Source organism: Emiliania huxleyi (genome assembly GCF_000372725.1).
Source record: "Emiliania huxleyi CCMP1516 unplaced genomic scaffold EMIHUscaffold_69, whole genome shotgun sequence".
Classification (NCBI taxonomy): domain Eukaryota; phylum Haptophyta; order Isochrysidales; family Noelaerhabdaceae; genus Emiliania; species Emiliania huxleyi.
Genome location: NW_005196830.1, coordinates 113336 through 133247, shown reverse-complemented (window position 1 = coordinate 133247; position 19912 = coordinate 113336). Strand labels below are relative to the sequence as shown.

Sequence of the window (19912 nt, the reverse complement as noted above, 5' to 3'; positions counted from 1 at the left end):
TCGGATGCCGTCCAGCAAGGGCCAAAGATGAGGCGGATGAAGAAGGGCACCAAATCCAAGGTGCGAGGCGTTCGGCTGCCGGCGGCGGCGGCGGCGGCTACCCGCACCTTCAGGAAAAGCTACTCTTCCAAGGAGCTGGAGCCGCTTTGGGGCGCGATGCTCAAGTGTTACGGGTCCGAGGAGCGGGCGCTCGCTGCAGTGCAGGCCAACCCACAGGTGCCACCGCCGCCGCCACCGCCTCCGCCAACGCCTCCGCCAACGCCCGCCGCCGCCCTCGCCACTGCCGCCGTCAGCGCCAGCCCCCTCACCGCCGCCACCGCCGCCGCCACCGCGACCCTCGCAGGTGATCAACCCTTCCTACAGCTTCCCAAACACTATGATCGAGTCCAAGTGCGCCTCCCGCTAACGCCCGCCAGCGCCCGCCGTCAGTGCCCGCCAGCGCCCGCCAGCGCCACGTCCCCACGCTGAAGCCTGGTGGCGGCTTGTGCACCGCCCAGGCGCGTGCTGCGTGCGGCGATGAGCGAGGCGGAGGCGCTGAAGGTGCGAGGAATACCCGAGATGCAGCCGGGGCGTAGCCGAGATGGGCGATGGGCGAAGAGGAGGCGGCGCGTCGAGGCAGCAGTAGGGCGCGCACTCGCGGCAGCAAGGCACACGCACACACACGTCTGGAAGGTGATGCGGCTCAACCCGGCAGTGCTGCAGTGCGGCCCCTCGCTCGAGGTCGAGACTAGCCGAGATTAGCCAAGATTGGCCGAGATTAGCCGAGATTGGCCGAGATGAGCCGAGAGTGGCCGAGAGTGGCCGAGATTGGCCGAGAGGCAGTGCTGCAGTGCGGCCCTTTGCTCTGCTCGGCGCGGCGGAGGTCAGCACACCGCTGCACCCTCCCGGAGCCCTCTCGGGACCTCGCCCCAGGTGCTCGGCGCGGCGGAGATCAAGGCGGTCGCGACGGCGCGCTCCCTCGGCACCCGCCTCCTCCCGCCCAGCTTGCGGGTGCCCGCCCTCGCCCTCGTCCTCGCCGCTCTCGGGTACGTGCTCTCGCAGTCGCAGAACGCCGACGCCGCCGCCGCCGTCGACGCCCTCAAGCCGCTCCTCGGCGCGGGGCTCGCCTCGATCTTTGCGTTCGTGCTCTACGGCGCCGCCAACGCCGGCAGGTCGGCAAAGCGGGCGGAGGAGAAGTGAGGTTTGCGCTACCTACATGTATCATCGCAGTGAGTACTTGTTTGTGGGGCGAGTGTGCACGGCACACACGCGCTCAGTCTGTCGAGTAGGCGCGCAAGTACGGCTTTACATGTACTTGTACTTGTCGTGTCGTCTACGTCATATGTGTATATAAAAGAAAGAGCAAAGACGCAGCCTCGGCCCTCGCCCGCACCGCTGTGCGCTGACGGCGCTGTCTTCGCCTGGGGCCAGGGCGACGACGGCTGCCTAAGCCACGGAGAGGACCTGTCGTGTCGTCGGAGACCAGCAGCTCTGCGGCCCACGCAGCTCCCCTCTTGGTGCTTGGAGCGTGTGAAAGCGTCGTAGCCCTCGCTCCGGCCGGTCGGTCTACGAGTACTGAAGATCCGCAGGACTGGAGCGGAAAAAAAAGCCAGCGAGTGGCAGCTGCCCAAGATGCAAGAAGATCGAGGGGCGCGGCCGACCCCCAAGAAGCGGACGCGACCCCTCGGAGCTCGGTGGCGTCTCTCCCCCAAGACGGCATCGTCCGGGGTCTGAGGACGAGATCGAGGGCACGACTGCCACGAGGATCGAGGTCGAGCACGCTCGTGCCTGTTGGTGGGAGACTGCTGCTGTGGCTTTGTGCAGCAGGACCTGGGGACAGTGGACAAGGATGGACCGTAGAGGTAGATAGAGACACGCGTATCTAGGCGATTGTCATCTCTCCATCTCTTGGCACTTGGGGGCCGCGGAGTCGCGGCTAGCGTTCGCATTGGCTCGCTCTCCCTGGTCGCCCGCCAGACACCGCGACTCGGCACTCGCGCGCTGTCGGCTGTGGCCGTGCCGGCACGTTTCTCTGTGCGCGGCCTCACCGCTCACGCTCGGGGAGACCCGGCGGCCGGGCGCCTCCCCAGACGGGGACGTACACGCGAGAGTCCCGCTCTCTCTCTCTTGGTGAAATACGTTTCTATGGTATACGCGGCTTTGCGACATCTTCGGGAGGGCACACACACTACGCAAACGATAGCAACACACACACACACACACACACACACACACACACACACACACACACACACACACACACACACCACACACACACACACAGACGACGCACAAACCACAGACACGTGTCCTCAAACCCCCCATATGAGCATCCGCTCCTTCCTCCGCGCCTCCTCGCCCTCCACATTTGTGCGCGCGAGCGCGTTCGACAGCTCGTTCTGGTACAGCACGCACGCGCGCAGGTGCGCCTGCGCGAGCTCCTTCACCACGTTTGCGGTGATGGGCAGGCTGGCGATGGAGCGGTGCGGCGCCGCAAAGTCGCGTGCGATGGCGGCGACGAGCGCGGCGCCGAGCTGCTTCACGTGCCGCTCCTGCAAGCCCGCGCCGAGCGGCTGCCGGTCCATCCCCGGGATTTGCCGCGAGAAGCCCATGCACATGTTCATCTTGGTGATGCAGTGGCTCACGTACGCCGTCAGGGCCACCGCCGGCGAGACGGGTAGCTTGTTGGAGGCGCCGCACTTTGCGCGCATCTCGAGCTCCTGCGTGGAGACGGCCGGGTCCGTCCACGCCCGCTCGAGCCGCGTCATGAAGAGGCCCGCCGACCGCTTCTCGTAGAGCTGCGGCTCGACGTCGCCGTCGATGAACGGGTCGAGGTACCGGCCGACCTGCAGCAGCGGGAGGGGGACGTGCCTGGGAAAGGTCTGGGAAGCGACTGGGAGGGGGAGAAGTGGTGTGCGCAAGGGCGGCCCCGGCATGTCTGGGAGTTGTCTGGAACGCGGTCGAGATGCGACGCAAGACGAGGACATGTGTCTAGGACACGTGAGCTGGGAGGTGTCTGGATGAGCCAGGAGACGGGTCGTTCGAGGGTGCACCTGCACGCAGAGCCAGTCGGAGACGGGGGCCGGCACGCCGAGGCCGGCCGAGCCCATCACGACCGCGGCGAGGAAGGAGAGGGGCGCCTGCTCCATGCTCGGCGGCTTGCCGCTGTCCATGCCGAGCGTCTTGAGCTCGGGAAGCTCGCGCGCCCCCATCCGCTCGCGCAGCTCCTGCTCGATGTCGGGCAGCGCGTACTCGGCCTCCATCTCGAGCCGGTGCGCGTGCACGGCGGTCGCGCACAGGGCGCGCGCCACCGCCCGCTTGCGGAAGGGATGGGACAGCCCGGGGCGGGAGGCCTGCTCCATCCCTCCCACGAACTGCTGCTCCACATCGTCGAGCACCGCCATCAGGCAGCGCTGGATCGCCAGCGCCTTTGCGCGCGTCACCGAGCGGAGCGCGCCCGAAGCCATCGAGCCGACGGCGGTGCCGACCTCCTCCTCGCGCAAGCGCTGCAGGTGCGCCTTGAGCGCCTTCATGTTCGGGTCGATCACCTCCCTCTTGGCCTCGAGCACGCACGACACCGCGGCCGCCGCCGCCTTCTCGGCGCGGGCCGCCAGCTGTGACTCGCGGCCCGCGTCAGCGGCCCGCGCGGAGCAGATGGCGTCGTGCAGCTCGGAGAGAGCGCAGCGCGGCTTGCCGCCCTCGCCCCCCACCGCCGCGCGCAGCCGCCACTTGGCCGCCTCCACCGCCAGCGACGCCTCGAGCGAGAGCGTCGCCTCGGCAGCTAGGCGCGCCGCCTCGGCCGCCAGCTCCGCCAGCTCCGCCACGGCCGCGTCTCCGAGCTCGTCCGCCGCCGCGCCGGTGGAGGACGGCGGCGGCGCCTCCCGCCCTGCCGTGCCGTACCGTGGCGTCCCCGGGTCGGTCGGCGTGGGCTCCTGGTGGGTGCTAAGCAGCGGTTTTTCCCCTCGAGCGAGCGAGGTGCGGCGAGGCGGAGCGACCGGATTGACAGGTGTGGTTTTGATGCTGTTCGTTTCAAATTTGCTCGTCAAGTCGGCGACCGAGCCACCACCGCCTGCTTTCTTGCGCCTCCACCGCTCTTGCATGGGAGCCGAGGAATCGCTGTGTTTCGCCGACTTGCTGTGTTCGCCGACTTCTGGGAGCTCCATCTGTGTTCACGTAAACGCGTGTTCACGTAAACGGACAACCCCAGGCCCGTAGCACTGCCTTCTCTCGGTGTTGTGTGCTTCTTGTGATGAGCAGAGGCCATCTTCATATCGCGAAAGGGCTGTCCCCCGCCCTTCCACCGCAAGGACCCAGGGATTTCTTCTACGGGAGCTCGCGCTCGCCTTTCCAAGGTGGGGGGTTGGCCCACCCGGTCCACGGTCCGGGCGCAGCCTTTCTCATTGGGGACCGGGAGGCGCCCCGCCAGGTCGTCGCAAGTGAGCGGCACAGAGCAGCAGCCTGATACCGTAGTAGAGGAACACTTAGTGCCGCCCGGCCCGTGGCACAGCTTGTACTTCCCTCGACCCTTGTCGATGAGCAGCTGCCCTCCGGTGCCTTGCTGCAGGATTTTCCATTTGGGACCAGGATGCGCTCATTCAAAGGTGAGCGAGAACGCCAGCCCACCGACACTGCCGCGAGCAGCCACAATCCGCATCCCAGCCGCAGCACCATTGAATACAGTCAGTGTGGCACCGCGTTTGATCGTTGGCGATACACTCTAGAGAGAGATTTTTAGCAATACCAAACAACTCTAACACTCACACGTCATTTGGGGCCTGGAGCCCTGTTCACGCGCGCGCGAGACGTGCAGACAGGGTTGCCAGGTGAGAGCGAATGGCGCGGTTCACGCCTCGCACAACAGAGAGAGAGATGCGCTCTGCATGGTGGGACATAAAAGAGAGCGAGTACTTGGGCGAGTGCACTCGATTTTTAGCAATACCAAACAACTCTAACACTCACACGTCATTTGGGGCCTGGAGCCCTGTTCACGCGCGCGCGAGACATGCAGACAGGGTTGCCAGGTGAGAGCGAATGGCGCGGTTCACGCCTCGCACAACAGAGAGAGAGATGCGCTCTGCATGGTGGGACATAAAAGAAAGCGAGTACTTGGGCGAGTAGGCCGTGCGGTCGACGCTGCCGCGCGCGACCTTGCGCGCGAGGCGGCGCAGCTTGAGAACGGCGGTGGGCGAGAAGCCGCCGCCGAACGTCTCGTGGAGCAGCAGGTTGAAGTTGTTGCGCTTGACAAAGATCGCGTCGTGGTAGAAACCGCGATGCGCCTTGACGTAGCCGTGGCCGTTCTTGTGGTCGAAGGGTTGGCCGGGCTGCCCGCGCGCCTTGCAGCCCATGTTTAGGCGGCGGGCCTTCTCTTCGGTGTTGCCGAAGGGGTAGGAGTGGCCAACGGAGGCGGGCGTGCCGCCGCTCGAGGCGTTGCCAACGCCCGCCGAGGAGGTCTTGAGGAGGGGCGTCCAGAGCTTGACTTCATTCACCTCATCGCATCCTCCCGGGCCAGCGTGGGGTTCCGCGAGGTCGACCTTGTACCCCTCGTTGTACTGCCGGGTGAGCTCTGGTTTCTCCTTGTCACCGTGCACGACCGGCGCGTTGGCCGGGGCGCGCATCGCGTCCGCCCAGGCGGCGAGGACGCCGTCGTGGGGCCGCCGGTGGTGGGCCTTGTTGTAAAGGTAGTCGCCAAAGAAATCGACTGGCATGCCCCGCTCGAGCGCGACCCGAAGGGTGGGAAGCGCCACGGAGAGCCAAAGGCCGAGCTTCCGCTGGAGCTCGTCCTGGAGGGCGTCGGAGGAGAGGGCGGTGGCGTACGTACCGTCGACACGGACATCGAGGGCTTTGCCGGCGAAAGGCGTTGAGGCGGAGACGAAGCGCGAGGCTTCGCGGTTGTTGACGGCGCTGTCTCCGAGGGACGGGTTGTTCTTGACGTGCACGTCCCGCGCCTTGACGAGCTCCTGGTGCGCGAACCAGTCCTTGTGATTCTTGATGGCAGCGAGCGCCCGCGGCCGCGGGTACGTGGATTTGCAAGTGCCATTGAGAATCGCGTCGGTAGCTGGAAGGGACTCGGGCCCGGGGAGCGGGACGCTCTTGGGGTAGAACTCAGTCAGGTAGCCGCCGCGGACGGTGTGGTACTTGGTTTTGTCGCGGGCGGCGCGCTTCTCGCACACCTCCTTCCAGTCCGAGAGGGCGGACTCGTAGGTGGCGATGGCTGCGGCGATGGTGGGGTACTTGGACGCACCTCCCTCGTCGAGGGCGAAGTCGGGGTTGTGGGCGACGAGGGTGCGCCAGTTCTTGAGGAGCGACATGGAGAAGTCGCTGTCGGCTCGCGTGAAGGCGGTGTCGATGTTGCACCCGCCCATCTCGGTCGGCAGCTGCGCCTGGAGCCACGCGAGGTCGCGGAGCGCCTGGGGCGAGGCGTCGGCGCGAGCAATGCTCTCAAACGACTTGCGGATGCGGTTGTGCGCGAACTCGAGAGCGTCGCACGCGACATTGGGCGGCGTGATGCCGGCAATAGGCCGTGCGGTCGACGCTGCCGCGCGCGACTTTGCGCGCGAGGCGGCGCAGCTTGCGAACAGCGGTGGGCGAGAAGCCGCCGCCGAACGTCTTGTGGAGCAGCAGGTTGAAGTTGTTGCGCTTGACACTCTATCTACTCGAGTACGACGGCTGGCTTTTTTTGTTTTTTAATACGTCGCACGAGCACCGGTTCACACTCGTGTCAGCCATTTTCTGGCGCCTGGCCTGCGGCTTCCTTTCTGCGCTTAGATTTCGCGGAAATCCTGGCTCCTCCCGCCTGTGGCCGTCAAAAAAATAAATGAGTGTTGCGGCCGCAAGACTGGACGCGTCAGCTGCGCGTACATCAGGGAGCTCGGCCCGGTAGCTCGCCGCGTTCAGAAGCTCGCCGCGCTCGCTCGCCGCGCTCGCATGACGGAAGGCATCGCCGAGGCGTACCTGGTCTATCTTCGGTCCATCTGCCCGGAGCGCGAGGTTGGGCAGCTCATGGCTGACCTGTCCGACCTCTGCCAAGCGGGCCGGCTCAGCGCCGTGCATGAGTTGGCAGAGAAGGCTCGAGGCGAAGCGGCGGAGGATGCCCAGTGGGAGCAGGTTAACATGGAGTCGCTCAGCCTGTCGGATGACGAGACTGTGGGCGACGACGGGAGGCTCAAGCCGGCCGCCAACATCGGAGCCAGCAAGCATGCGACCCGCGAGGCGGCGGCGATAGCGCGGGACAAGGCAGAGCGAGAGGCAGCAGAGCGAGAGCGCCACGCCGCTCGTGATTTTGGCTTCGACTCGGTCAACGATTACATCAGGCAGTGCAAGCTTGAGGGCGCACATACTGCCCGCTGCTACCTGTGCGGTCGCTGAGCCTTGTGTTGTGCGACTACACTTGCGTATTGCGAGCGACAGCGAGAGAGGAGTTTTGGTAAAATTCTGTTCGAGTGGTAGTAAATAAATAAAACGGACACGCCATTCGAGGGGTGGGAAACCCTCGAGGTGCTGGCCGATAACGAGCCCGCGCTGGCGCTGTATCTCAGAGCACACACGTGAGCACATGGGCTTTTTGAGGAGCTCGATCCGCCGCCGCCCATGCTGCCGCGCTGGAGGCGCGGCGCGCTCGTCATGGGCAAGGGTTTGTAAACACGAATGAAGACGAGGACGAAACTCGTCTGAAAAAAATAGCGCGCCGCGGATCCACCCACCGCTCGCCGGGGTACTCCACGGCCAAAGTGTCACGTCGATCGTCGAGTCGAGTCGTCCGCGCCTCAATTCGCAAGTCCTCTCGCGTCACTCGTTGCCTGGTCGCTCACGGTACTCTGCGAGCCGCTTCCGATAGTCGGCTGTGCTCGCCTCTTGCACAAACTCGCCGCTCCCCCGCTCGCCACTGATGTACTCCCACATGAAGCCGAGCTCGGTCAGGTCCAGGTGCTTCAGATTGCCCATGCCGTCCTCGGCGCCTGGGGCCCGGTAGATGTACGTGTCGCCGATGCCGTCTTGCCAATGCGGTGGCGCGAACCCACTCTCTGTGTCGATCATCAGAAACGTCGCCAGCTTATTCTGCATCGATGCGCCGCGTGCGCGACCGTTTGGCCGTTCGACCCGCTGGATGGCAAGGCGCACGCCACATTTTGCCAGCAGGGGGCTGCGCTGCACGCGCCCCCACCGCGCATGCCTCAGCGGATAGCTGTTATCCGGTGTGATGTCGGGCGTCTTCGTCGCCGCTCGCTTGTAGGGCGGCGAATGGATAGTCCCCTGGTTCATGACCAAGCCCAGGAACGCGGTACGTTCCAATTCGTCGGCCATCTCCTCTTCGGTCTTGCCAGCCATCCCCCACTGCGTGAGATTGTTCATATCCACGGATTGGCCTCTGCGATTGCCCCGTCCATCGATTAAGTCGCTCGTCACCTCCTCTCGATTGAAGCACGAGTGCAGCCGCGGCAGCAGCACCGCCGTCCACGACGAGCCGAGACCGCCGCCGCCCTCGGCATGGCACGCATACACGAGCTCGTCCTCGAGGGAGGTGAGCACGTGCAGATTCGATGGTTTGATCAGGATGGACTTCAGGCTGGGCGCACTGTGCATGCCCCGTCGTGGCAGCTCGCCGGCACCGGCGTCGACCTCGACCGGCACGCGGCCATTGTCGTTGGGTGGGCCGAGGGCGCGGCCGACCCGCCCATTGTACTGTGCCGCACCTTGCAGCCCATAGATCTCAACCCAGTGAGGGTAGATGGACGGCGCCCCGACCGACGCGGCCCACGCTTGCAGCGTCGGCGAGCGCATGATAGAGAGCAGCCGCGTCTCCATCTTCACGTTCACCATCGGATTTTCGCCGCCCATGTCCTCTTCGATCCAAGGAAATTTCCGGCGCCGAGGACGCAGCGAGTTGAAGGTCTTGCACGAAAGCGCAAACGCGAAGTGGTCATCGGACGCAAGCGCGCGCCATACGCATGCAAGCTCATCGCTTGCGAGCGTTCCGAGCAGCTGGCCATCGTCATCGGACACGTCCAGCGCCGCGACCTCGTTCGCGAGGCTCGTCGCCATCCTCGGCGCGTCAGACCAGGCGTGTTTGCAGGTCTCCTGCTCGTCGTTTCGGCCCGGTGGGGCGCGCGCGATTTAAACGCGGTAAGCGGTGGCGGTGGGGACCCGCGGTGTGAAGCGGTAGCGGTAATCCGGCCTGCGGGCGGCGGAGGTAGCGGCAACACAGGGAGGACCGGCGCTCTGGCGCACAGTACGTATTTATGAGTCTCTTCTACGACATGCGTCGTGTCCCGCCTCTCAAGTTCTGATACCGACGCTCCCTAGCAAGCCCTCGAGCGCGATCCCGGCGCCGCCGGTCGCGGACTTGAGGGCGACGTACTCGGCGAGCCCCTCCTCCTGCGCCGCTCGGGTGGCCGGCACCCCCGCGCGCAAGCGGCCCGCCAGCAGCAACCGGTTCTTCGGCGTGTGCTCCGGCGCCTGTGGGGGGGGTGCCGTCGACGCGCCATGGGCCCGACTCGGGAGGAGAGATCTCTCTGCGACATCGAGAGGCTAGGTCTCGGCAAAGGGCTCGACTATATATCGGCTTGTCTCGGCGAGGTCTCTGCTGGGTCTCGCCACAAACTCGTTGGCGGCGACGCGGTAACCCGCCGCGCGCAGCAGCGCGACGCGCATCGCGTCGGTCACGTGCGCCGCCTGACGACAGGTGGCTGACGCCTCCGCCGGTGCGTGGGACAGAGGCAACGCGTCCGCCACGTGCGCCGCCGTCTCGGATCGCAAGTGCGGCACCGTGTGGATGGTCCGCAGAGGGTGCGACTGCACGAGCCTACAGGCAGGGGGGGCGTAGGGAAGGCTCGGAGGGAGGGCTGGCTCGCCACCGACTCCGACAGCGCGTGCCTGTCCGGCAGCTCGGACCAGCGGCGCGCGAGCTGCGCGTGGCAGCAGGGCGCGCAAGCGATGAGCAGCGAGCGAGCGCGAACCGCCTGCGCGAGGGCGTCGTCGCTGGCCGTGTCGCACGCGTGCAGCGCCACGGCCAGGTGGGGCGGCCTGCAGGGGACGCGTCGCCGGACGTGTCAAGGAGACGTCCAGGCTCGTGCAGCCTTGGCGGAGGGCTGCGGTTGCCCTGGAGGGGCGGCCGCCCCGTCCCTCGGAGGGAAGGCGGCGGCGTGCTCGTCCTCCCACCTAGAGGGAGCCCGAGAAGGCTGAGAGAAGGGGAAAGGGGACGGCGGTACGCGTGCTCCCTTCTCGCACCGGCCCAGCTGCCCGATCTCGCTCCGCCGCTGCACCACCGCATGCGAGAGGCCGAGGGCGTGCGCGCGTCGCTCTGCCCGCTGCACGCGCGTCGCGTCGCGGTCGACGGCGAGCACCTGCGCCGGCCGGCCCCACCGGTGCGCCGCGGCGTGCGCGAGCAGCAGCGAGAGCTGCGACTGGCCGCTCGCCAGCTCGAGCACGCGCAGCGGCTTGCGAGTCGGGCGCGAAGCGTGCGGCGCGAGGTGGCGCTCGACCTCGAGGAGCAGCAGGTTGATCTGGCGGAACTTGCGGACCGCCTCGCTTCCGATCGAGCCGTCCGAGCCCATCAGCCCGATGACGCGCAGCAGCGCCGCGGCGCCTGGCTTGTCGGGCGAGAGCGGCAGATCCCGGCCTGCGCTGAGCGCCTGGAGCCTCTCCGGCGTCCAGTACCGAGCGGAGCGCTCAGCGAAGGTGGCGGCGAAGGACGAGGCTCTCGCCGACGGAGGACGGCCAGGCCTGTTCCCTCGCACGCGGCGGAGCAGCGGCAGCATTCTGAGTTGCTGCGGGCTCGCTGCTGCGAGCCTGGCTCACTCTAGCGGCGAGGCAGCCCGGGCCGGCTCACTCTGGGTACGACCGTGCTCCCTCTTCCTCGCCCCCGGGGCCCGGAGGTGCCCACCGCGGCTGCAACAGAGGGTGGGGGGTCTGAGGCAAGGGGGCCCAGATCTGCGCGTCTCAGAGGGTACCCTCTGTGCCAAGAGAGGCCGTCCACGAGCGGCTCAGAGGGTACCTGGGCCGACCCTCTGAAGGCCTGTGCCCCCAAGCCAGCCTCTCTCAGCGCAGCCTCTGAGGCTACGGGGACCCTCTGAGACGCCAAGGCAAGCCCCGCGAGTTGCTCCTCAGAGGGAGTTTTCAGCGGTATTTCAAGTCTGTCGTGATCCCCCACCAAGCAGCGAGAATCCCCCCCCAGCAGGCCCAGCTTCCATTGATTGGTTTCGGATACCTCAAGTTCGAGTTCACTAGGACGCCGCGGCGCCTCATGGCCAAGCTGGAGCAGGGGACGGATGTGGAGATCACTACCTCCTCCTCGGGCGGCCGCTCCAAGCACATCCTCACTCAAGTTGACGGGTCGGCGGCGCCGCTGGCCGCGCGAAGCTGTCGCACGCGCAGGGCTCGGCGCGGGCGCTGTGGGCGAGCCTGCAGCAGCAGCAAGCGTGTGTGGTGCCGGGCGCTCGAAGCGTATAGAATAGCGCCTTAGTCAATGCTCGCTGCTTCCGCCCCCTCCCCGCCCTCCCTGGTCAGCGCCGTTCGTGGAGGGCTAGGCGCTCCGGCCTCCGCCCGGGGCTCTCGCCTCTGTCTGCCGAGAGGGGGCTACCCTCTGAGGTCAACGCCCTCTGTGCCGCGCCAAGACAGACCCTCGGCCGGGGACCCTCTGAGGCCAAAATCAGCCAAGAGAGGCCACAGAGGCGGCACAGAGTCAGAGTCAAACCCTCTGTGCCGCCAAGCCAGGGGTCCGACCCATTCTCAGAGGGAGGTCTGAGGCCTCAGAGCCTTTACAACCCCCTAGTCCGCGGCCTGCCAGGCTGTGTACTTATTTTTCACGCTCGCCGCCGCACCGGCTCACGGTGGCTACATGCTACCGGCCTGGCCTCCGCACCTAGGTCAACCTCGTTCGCGTTCGATCTTGGAGCACTTGGAGTGCAGTCGGCAACCTCACATCCAGGGCCGGGGAGCTGAGAAGCGCACCCAGCGAGCCGGATGATCGGCATCGGGCTACGGCTTCGATGAAGCTCTTTCCACTCCTCATCTTTCTTGCCCCTAACTACCTAGCCATGCATTTAGAAAGAGAGGAACTCTTCTCGAGAGATTTTTAGCGTGTTTTTTGTTCTGCATGTAGGAGAGAGTTTTAGAGAGAGGGATGACGGATGTTGAGTTTTAGGAGAGAGCACTACCCACTACTCTGAGAAGAGATTTCTTGTTGGTTTTGAGAGATTTTTGAAGACCAACAAGAAATCACGACCCGCACAGTGATTCAAGAGCGCATCTCTCTCTCTGTTGTGCGAGGCGTGAACCGCGCCATTCGCTCTCACCTGGCAACCCTGTCTGCACGTCTCGCGCGCGCGTGAACAGGGCTCCAGGCCCCAAATTACGTGTGAGTGTTAGAGTTGTTTGGTATTGCTAAAAATCTCTCTCTCAGTGATTCTCTCTCTCTTGCTTGGTTTTCAAAAATCTCCAAACAAACAACAAAATCTCAAGAAAAAATCTTTCCCTTGTGTCCCAGCGTGTATGAACGCGCGCCAAAGGAGGCGGCAAGTAAGGTGGCACGCCCTGTCAGTACGCGTCGAGCAAGCCTGGAGCACGCTCACGTGATATCCGCCGCCTTTGCCCAGCGTTTCGAGCGAAACCTCTGGGAAAGCCGCTGTCCGCCGAGCCCCACTCCTTGAGCCGACAGCTTCTCTCTGCCTTCGATCTCGACTTCTCCATGCTCGCCCTCTCCATGCTCGCCTACGGGCAAACCATCGCCGAGGTCGCCTGCGGCACGAACGGTCTCTCCACCCTCTGTACCGCGATCAACGAGTCTCCCACGGTCCTCGCCGCGCTCTCCGCCGCGGGCACCTACACGGTCTTTGCTCCGAACAACGACGCGTTTGCCGCTGTCCTCTCGGGGGCGGCGCTGACAGACCTGCTTGCGGATGAGCCCAGCCTCACCAACCTCCTCCTGAAGCACGCCCTTGACTCCAAGGTGGACGCCACGACCGCGCTGACGCTGAACAACGACCGCGTCGCCACCATGCAGGGGAACGAGCTCACGGTCGATGGCTCCACCGGCAGCGTTCTCGTCACGCGCACCTTCCTGGACGGCCCGGCTGCCAAGGTTGTCAGCGCCGACATCATGGCCAGCAACGGCGTGATCCACGTCATCGACGCCGTGCTCAACCCGCTGGGCATCGAGTGGTCTGGCACATTCGACGTCACCAACCCGGCCACGGGCGAGGCCTTCGAGACGCTCACCTGGTCGGCGCAGTCGAACGAAGAGGGCGAGTACCCCGACGCCACGATGCTCATCGCCGTCATCCAGGGCAACGTGGACAACTCCTTCGACGGCAACGCGCCTGGCCTCTCCTACTCCGTCGAGACCGCGGGCAAGAAGGTCATGGAGGACGAGGCCAAGTGCCCCCTTCTTTCGTCCGGCGAGATCAGCATTGCGATGGGCAATCCGCCGGCTCCGTGCTACAAGCTCAAGTTCCCCTGCGAGATGGAGACGGAGGACGGCCACGAGCACTGCCACGCGACTGCGCACACCGCCGTGTGGACGATCCCCAACCCGAGCGGCTACAAGAACATCGCCATCTTCGCGCAGCACTACCCGACCGAGTTTGAGCGCTCGCTGCACTACCTCAAGGGCCCGGGCGGCGAGGACATCGAGCCGGTCAACGAGATGCCCGAGCCGGAGGAGCGGGAGAAGCGGTGGGGCGCCGCCATCGGCGCCGCCTTCATCGTGATGGTGTGCACGCTCATCGGCGTCATCTTCCTCGCGCCCCTCTTCGCCAAGCTCCAGAAGGAGCGCGAGGCGCTCGTCAACGTGCTCGCCTCGGCCTTCGCGGTACGCCTCCCACCCCTCGCCGCGCCCGCCGCTAGTCGGCCGGCGCCGCCCACATAGTCGGCCGGCGCCGCCCACAGTCTCACCCTCGCCCCCACCCCGCCGCCCCACCAGGCCGGCGCCCTCCTGGCGGCCGCCTTCTACCTGATGCTGTACGAGGCGACCCACCTCATCGCCATCACCGACGACCGCACCGAGGCGCAGGCTTCGGCGTGGTGGGGCTCGGCGACCCTGCTCGGCTTTGTCAGCCCCTTCATCCTCGAGGCGATCGTCTCCGCGGTCATCGGCAAGGCCGCGCCCAAGCAGGAGGTGCGCAAGGAGGCGGACGCCGAGGCGGCCAAGCCGGCCGCCGTCGTGCCGGCGCCCAACTCGCGCAACAAGGTGCGCGTGCTCTCCGGCGTGCTGCTGGGCGACTTCCTGCACAACCTGGTCGACGGCTTCTTCATCGGCGCCGCCTTTGCCAACTGCGACTCGTCGATGGCGTGGACGATCACCGCCGCCACCGTCTACCACGAGCTCGCGCAGGAGATCTCCGACTACCTCGTGCTCACCAACCCGGAGCAGGGCGGGCTCAAGCCCTTCATGGCGCTCGGCCTCAACTTCCTCTCGGGCATGTCCGTCCTCTTTGGCGTCTGCATCGTCCTCTCCGCCGAGCCGTCCAACTTCTCGACCGGCTGCCTCCTCGCCTACGGCGCCGGTGTGTACCTGCAGCTCGCGGCGACCGAGTGCATGCCGCGCGTGCACGAGTACGCGACGACGCTCAACATGCGGCTGGGCGGCCTCCTCCTCTTCATCATCGGCGCGACCGCCATCGGCCTCGTCCTCCTCGACCACGAGCACTGCGCGGGCGAGGGCGGCCACGAGGGCCACGGCCACTGAGCCGGGGTTCGCTGATGCGGCGCCGCGGGCTGCCCGCTGAGAGGCCGGAATGCGGCTGCAGCGGCTGCGGCTGAGCGCGCGTCGCCTGACACATATTGTGGCGCCCCCGACGGCTCAAAGCCTCCACGTGGGGGCTTTGCGATGTCGGGGGCGATAGCTTTACGGAATGTCAACTCTGTCGCTCTCCCTATACCCGTGTAGACTAACTGTGCGTCTTCATAAAGTGCTATTGTGTGCATATTACTCACCTACGTTACGGCTGCGAACCCCGCTGTATATCGTCCGGGTTATAAACTATAAATCAATAATGTGTATCGGTCCCCGGCTATGCATCTCGCCAGACACGCCACTCTGATGTCGTGATGTGTGATTTATTTCTCGAGTCTCTCGGTATCAAATGTCCTATCGGCCCACTTGAAAGTGTGACCTCCCCGCCCTTAGTTGCTTGTAAAATCGTAACGGAAATGGTGTGCTGACTTTTGGTATCACCCCCCAAATCAGAATGCGCATTCCACCAGCCGATATGCGCCCTAGATCGCCTCCAGACCAAAGAGAAGTACCGCGCAAGCAGCGCCGATGTCGGCGCGGCCCGCTTAGATGACGTGTTCGGCGTCGGCTCCCGGAGGCCACCAGAAACCGCGCCTCCCCCCAAACGGACGAAAGAGGTGCGCTATTGAACCCCGTCCCTGCGTTCTGGTGCGGACGGTCGAGGAGTGGTGCGAGGCCGGTCCCGCTCAGGATATCGTCCAGGAGTTGCCTCTGAAGGATTTGGAGGGGCCCAAGCTGCTGCCGTCCTATGCGAGGGGAGTGCAGGCGGGATACCAAAGTAGAGCAGCGACGGCGTCAAAGGCATCGCCATCGCCACCGTCAACGGCAGCGCATGCGCCGGCATCGGCGACAGTAGTGGGGTGGTGTCGGTGTGGGGGAAGGGGTTCGGCATTGGAGCGGGGGCAAATGCGCCGGTGGCGTTGGCGGTGGCGGTGGCGGTGGTGAAAGGCACCGACTGCTCAAACGGGCCTGCGCCTGACCCCAACATCACGCCCGAGGCCGCGGGCGCGCAGGAGACGCCTGGCGCTGCCGCGCTCGGCGCTGCACACGCGGGCTGCCAGCGCATCCGCGGCGGCTCTGGCGTCGCGGGCAGTCCTATCAGCGGCTCGAGGGTTCGCCCGACGCGAAACCTAACCCAGCCGCTCTCCCCGGGCGGCATCGCCGCGAGGCCGGCGAAAGTCGCCGTCGTCTCTTCCCGCAGGATCACGAGGGGAGGCCCCGTCGAAGAGCAAACCTGGTTCACCACCCGGTGCTGCGGCCACCCATTGGCGCTGCCCTCGTTCCAGATGCCGCCGGTGTGCTGGTTGGTCGGCGCGCGGCCGCACACCACCCGCAGGCGGGAGGCGGCGACGATGACTCCGCGAGCGCGGCACTCGCTGCAGAACCGCTCGCGGAACGCAGGCCCGGCCTTGCGCGGCACTACTTGCGCGCAGTGCCTCATGCCGCCCGACAGCTCCTGCCCCCAGCAGAAGGCGAGGTTGAAGTTGGGTGGCGGCGCAGACGCGGCTAGGCCGCGTGGTCTGCTAAACTGGCCCGAGGAGCGGTCAAAGTGGCGGGCCGCCTCTCGGCGAGCACTCTCCGACGCTTCGCCGCCGCCATCGCGCCGTGCCAAATCAGCGACCTCTGATAGGCAGAGGAGCCCCGCGTGTTGCTCGTCCTGCTCGTTGCCTGCCGGAGCTGCGGGCGGGGTCGGTCCAGGATGCATGACATGCCTCATCTGTGTCGTGTTAGGTCGGAGACCGAACGCCGAAGTTGGCCGTCGGGAATCTCTCCGTGGTCACTCCGACCCCCACACTGCTGTGAAGAGGGACGTAACCCACACTGTGACCTCGGAGCAAAAAGAATTTTACAAGCCTCGGGCTCTCTTGCCCGCAACCCGATGCCAATCATCCGTCCGGCCCGCTGGGTGTGCTTCTCAGCCCCCCGGCCCTGAGAGAGAGAGAGAGAGAGAGAGAGAGAGAGACTTCACACCGGTGGGAGGCACCGAGGCGTCGTGGGGACGCTCTTCTGTTCAGTCGACGCTCGTCGTCCACTGAGAACTCAGTGGTTGTCACCACTTTGTATTCTTTAATATTAACCTTGCGAACTCGTCCCCCCCGGCAGGGCTATGCAACTGTGACCAGTGTGTGCTGTCTACGCCTGAACCAGGTGTCAAATCTGCCGATGCGTGACCTGTGCGTGGGCTGCTCTGTGAGGGGTCCAGGCGTAGTCCGACGGGTAGGGGGTCTGTGCCCGGGCGGTGTCCGGTGCGGAGTCTCTCTCTGATCCCGCCTGGGATGTTGGGTGCGAGGTGTGGCGGCTTCGATCCCAAGGGGGGGAGCTGATCCCACTCGGTAACCAACTCTCAGGGGCAGTAGGTGGGCGAGCTTCAAGCGCGCTCATCTCGATCGTCAAGGCGTCGCTACGCGCGGTCTTCCGCGGGGGGAGCTTCGTCGACGGGTGCGGGACTGCGGCGCAGACAGTGCTGCGGCAATGCCTCCGGCTGCTGCGGCGAGTGGGGTGCTGCTCGCTGCGATGGCGAAGAACTCGTCTCGTCACACGCCAAGGGCTTACGCTCTGTCGAGACGTGAGGCGTATGCGCCCAGGAGGGGAGGGCGCATGTGTAACGACACTGCTAGAGATGCCTTTCGGGGCCCAGAGATAAAACTTCTGATGCCATGCGTGACCTAGTAGTGTCCCCAGCTATGGGAGTGTCCACGTTGGAGCCAGGTGTGGTGTGGACGCGAGAATAGCTCCGCCGTTCATGGAGGCAACCGATGCGAGTCGACTGGTGTGTGTCGTCGTGGTTTCGTATCAAGAACTCTCTCTCTCTCCCCGGCCCTGGATCGGAGAAGTGTGGTGCTAGCCGTCGCCCACCCTCGGGCGTCTACCACTTCCTATCTCTCTTCGCAGTTTCTCACCAATTCTCGCAGCGAGCGACCTCATGCCACCTCTCGTTCACGTTCTTCCCACTCTCGTCCTCGTTCTCTCTCCTGCTGTTTCATCCCCCGACGTCGTCAAATGTGGCTCGCCTGTCCTTCCCCCCTTCTCATCTGGCAATCTCATCTTATTGTCCCATGGGTGTTTGAGGCTGGCTACGGCCACTTCGCTCCACAGCCGTCCCGCCATCCCTGCCGTGTGCGATCCCGGCCTCACGCACCGTCTTTCGAAATTGCTCGCACACCCACTCATGTGCGCTAGTGCGCTCTGGCGTATGTGCCCGTATGTCCGTCGGTCCACTATAATCTCCCTCTTCTCCGGGTCCTCTGCCGCCTCCCTTCTCACTGTGTACATGCACGGCCGAGTTCGCACCGCGTCCCGAACCACCTTCGAGGCGTCCTCCGTGTCGTCCTTTCCGAGGTATGCTGTCGCCACTGCGTCGGCGTATGCGTTGCAGGCTATTCCCACGTGCGATGGCACCCACACGAAGACCACCGCCTCTAGCTGCGATCTATAGTAAGCAATCGCCTCTAGGAGACCGCCTCTCTCCCAGTCCCTCAGACCTTCTGGCATCCCTTTGCGGTGCGCATTCTCAATCTGCTGCAGCGCGGGTTTGCAGTCGCATAGTACTAGGCACCGCCGCGTCTGTGCGTCGCTCGCGCTCGCCATTTTGCGTATGTATGCGAGATCGCGTACATCTCCGCGTCTATCACCTCCCACGTGTTCGGCAGCTTTCCTCCCCACATGCCCGCCCCAAGGGCTGTCCGTATCTCCTGTTCGTCACAGGGCCCGATTCCGTTGGGGTCCCTTACCTGTGCGTCTCCCGGGACGCGCCTCCCGAATCGTGTCGGTCCTTCGAAGACGCCGTACGCCACACCCTAGGGTTCGGCACGTGTACTTTCTATCCTCCGCCATTTCGTCTTCATGGTCCTTTCCTCCGTCCGTCGCCGCAAAGTGTGTGAACTGGTGTGATACGTGCAGCGCGAGGCATGTCTGCGCTACTTTCACATTCAGGGCTCGCCCCCTTCCCGGATCGGAGCGGCTCGCTGTCTTTTCCCATCTTGATTTGCGCTCCTTTGCCGTCTCTCAGCTCTCCCCCCGTCTCAAATTCGTCGTATCGAAGCAAGAAGCACGTCAGGGGTCGCGGACGTAGGGCAATTCCCCCGATCAGACTGGACTCCCCCGAGGGGAAGCGAGAGGTTCTACTCGTGCGAAATGTTTATGATCGAGTCGCGCAACGAGAAGAAGGAGGACGGCTTGAGGTCGCCCTTGACGGAGTCGAGGCGCGGCGCGGAGCCGAAGGTGTGGACCCCTTTGCCCCATGTCTGCGCGCTGGGGTGGCCCTGGAAGCTGGATCTCACCGGAGATACCATCATGGAATTGGCAGCCCCATGCGGCGCGCCCTTGTCTCGGGCGAGGAGCGGCTCCGTGGACCACAGAGGGGCAGAGCCGAAGGTGCGGACCCCTTTGCCCCATGACTGTGCTGGGGTGGCCCTCGGCATGGAATTGGCAGCCCCATGTGGCGCTCGCAGATCTGCACGCAACGAGAAGAAAATGGAGGCCTCGACCTCAACAACCACAACGCTCAAGCATGTGCGAGATGTGTGCGGTGCACGCCCGTGGGGGCTGGCGCTGGGGCACGTGGGGGGGCCTGGGCGGCGGCGGCAGGTTTGGCTTTGCATGGGGAGCCCGGATTTCTCTCGCACACGGCTTTACATGTAGCTCTTCTCTAGTGTGAGGGTATCCAGTTTCCTGCAACACGACTAAAGCAGCGTGGCGACACGCGGCGGCCGCCCCGCGCGACCCAAACCCTGTACTGGCCACTGGCCACTGGCCCGTGCCTACTACCGCGCCCGCCGCCCATGCATCGCTAGGCCGCGCCGCCTAGTCGCTGTCCGAGTCCGAGCCAGCGGCCGGCTTGGCCGGCGCCGCCGCCTCGGACGAGTCCGAGTCGTCCGCGGCCAGGCTGGCTCGCTGCTTGGCCTTGTACGCCTTCATCTCGGCCTCGTACCGCTCCTTGTCCGCCTTGGCCTTGGCGTCCCACGGCGCCTTTGCCTCGGCGTCCATCTCCTTCCACTTTGCGCCGGCGATGCGGCCGATGTCGGTCACCTTTGCGTCCGGGTGCTCCTCCTTGATGCTCGCGCGGGAGGCGTTCATCCAGAGCATGAATGCCTGCTCACGGGCCGGCGGGTGAGGAGACGCGCGCCGCGGGGAGTTGGGGTGTGGTGCGGCGCGAGCGGGCGGGCGCCGACATGCCGCGCTTGGGCGCGTCCTTGTCCTTCTTCT

At 65.3% G+C, this 19912-nt stretch overlaps 6 protein-coding genes across 6 annotated transcripts in view; 3 read left to right on the top strand and 3 right to left on the bottom strand.

Annotated features, from left to right (window-relative positions):
* Positions 1 to 122: 122 nt before the first annotated feature.
* EMIHUDRAFT_438012 (hypothetical protein) lies at positions 123 to 1330 on the top strand (the record flags this gene model as incomplete). Its single annotated transcript, XM_005762133.1, has 5 exons — positions 123 to 216; positions 344 to 390; positions 498 to 540; positions 673 to 720; positions 913 to 1330. Coding segments are annotated over 5 exons (588 nt in total), but the record flags the coding sequence as incomplete, so codon positions are not given.
* A 5499-nt stretch (positions 1331 to 6829) lies between these two features.
* On the top strand, positions 6830 to 7438 carry EMIHUDRAFT_438011 (hypothetical protein). The gene has a single exon (XM_005762132.1). The coding sequence runs from the start codon at positions 6904 to 6906 to the stop codon at positions 7342 to 7344; it is 441 nt and encodes a 146-aa protein (XP_005762189.1). The 5' UTR covers positions 6830 to 6903; the 3' UTR covers positions 7345 to 7438.
* A 1814-nt stretch (positions 7439 to 9252) lies between these two features.
* Positions 9253 to 10733, bottom strand: EMIHUDRAFT_105495 (hypothetical protein; the record flags this gene model as incomplete). Its single annotated transcript, XM_005762131.1, has 5 exons — positions 9253 to 9432; positions 9574 to 9648; positions 9742 to 9778; positions 9868 to 9999; positions 10204 to 10733. The coding sequence occupies 5 exons, from the start codon at positions 10731 to 10733 to the stop codon at positions 9253 to 9255; spliced, it is 954 nt and encodes a 317-aa protein (XP_005762188.1).
* Positions 10734 to 12661: 1928 nt separating this feature from the next.
* Positions 12662 to 14659, top strand: EMIHUDRAFT_105494 (hypothetical protein; the record flags this gene model as incomplete). Its single annotated transcript, XM_005762130.1, has 3 exons — positions 12662 to 12991; positions 13175 to 13783; positions 13895 to 14659. 3 exons carry the CDS (start codon positions 12662 to 12664, stop codon positions 14657 to 14659), a joined length of 1704 nt encoding a protein of 567 aa, XP_005762187.1.
* A 433-nt stretch (positions 14660 to 15092) lies between these two features.
* Positions 15093 to 16429, bottom strand: EMIHUDRAFT_438010 (hypothetical protein). The gene has a single exon (XM_005762129.1). It carries the CDS (start codon positions 16422 to 16424, stop codon positions 15330 to 15332), a length of 1095 nt encoding a protein of 364 aa, XP_005762186.1. The 5' UTR covers positions 16425 to 16429; the 3' UTR covers positions 15093 to 15329.
* A 3081-nt stretch (positions 16430 to 19510) lies between these two features.
* EMIHUDRAFT_452808 (hypothetical protein) overlaps positions 19511 to 19912 on the bottom strand; it is a gene marked incomplete at its 3' end in the record, with an annotated part of 2399 nt that continues 1997 nt past the window's right edge. Inside the window, exon 4 of the mRNA XM_005762128.1 lies at positions 19511 to 19798. Coding sequence (XP_005762185.1) covers positions 19511 to 19798 — 288 coding nt within the window. The remainder of the gene's footprint in view (positions 19799 to 19912) is intronic.

Bases quoted from the DNA above. Each gene is read 5' to 3' on its own strand.
- EMIHUDRAFT_438011 (XM_005762132.1), top strand. From the start codon at position 6,904: ATGACGGAAGGCATCGCCGAGGCGTACCTGGTCTATCTTCGGTCCATC.
- EMIHUDRAFT_438010 (XM_005762129.1), bottom strand. From the start codon at position 16,424: ATGAGGCATGTCATGCATCCTGGACCGACCCCGCCCGCAGCTCCGGCA.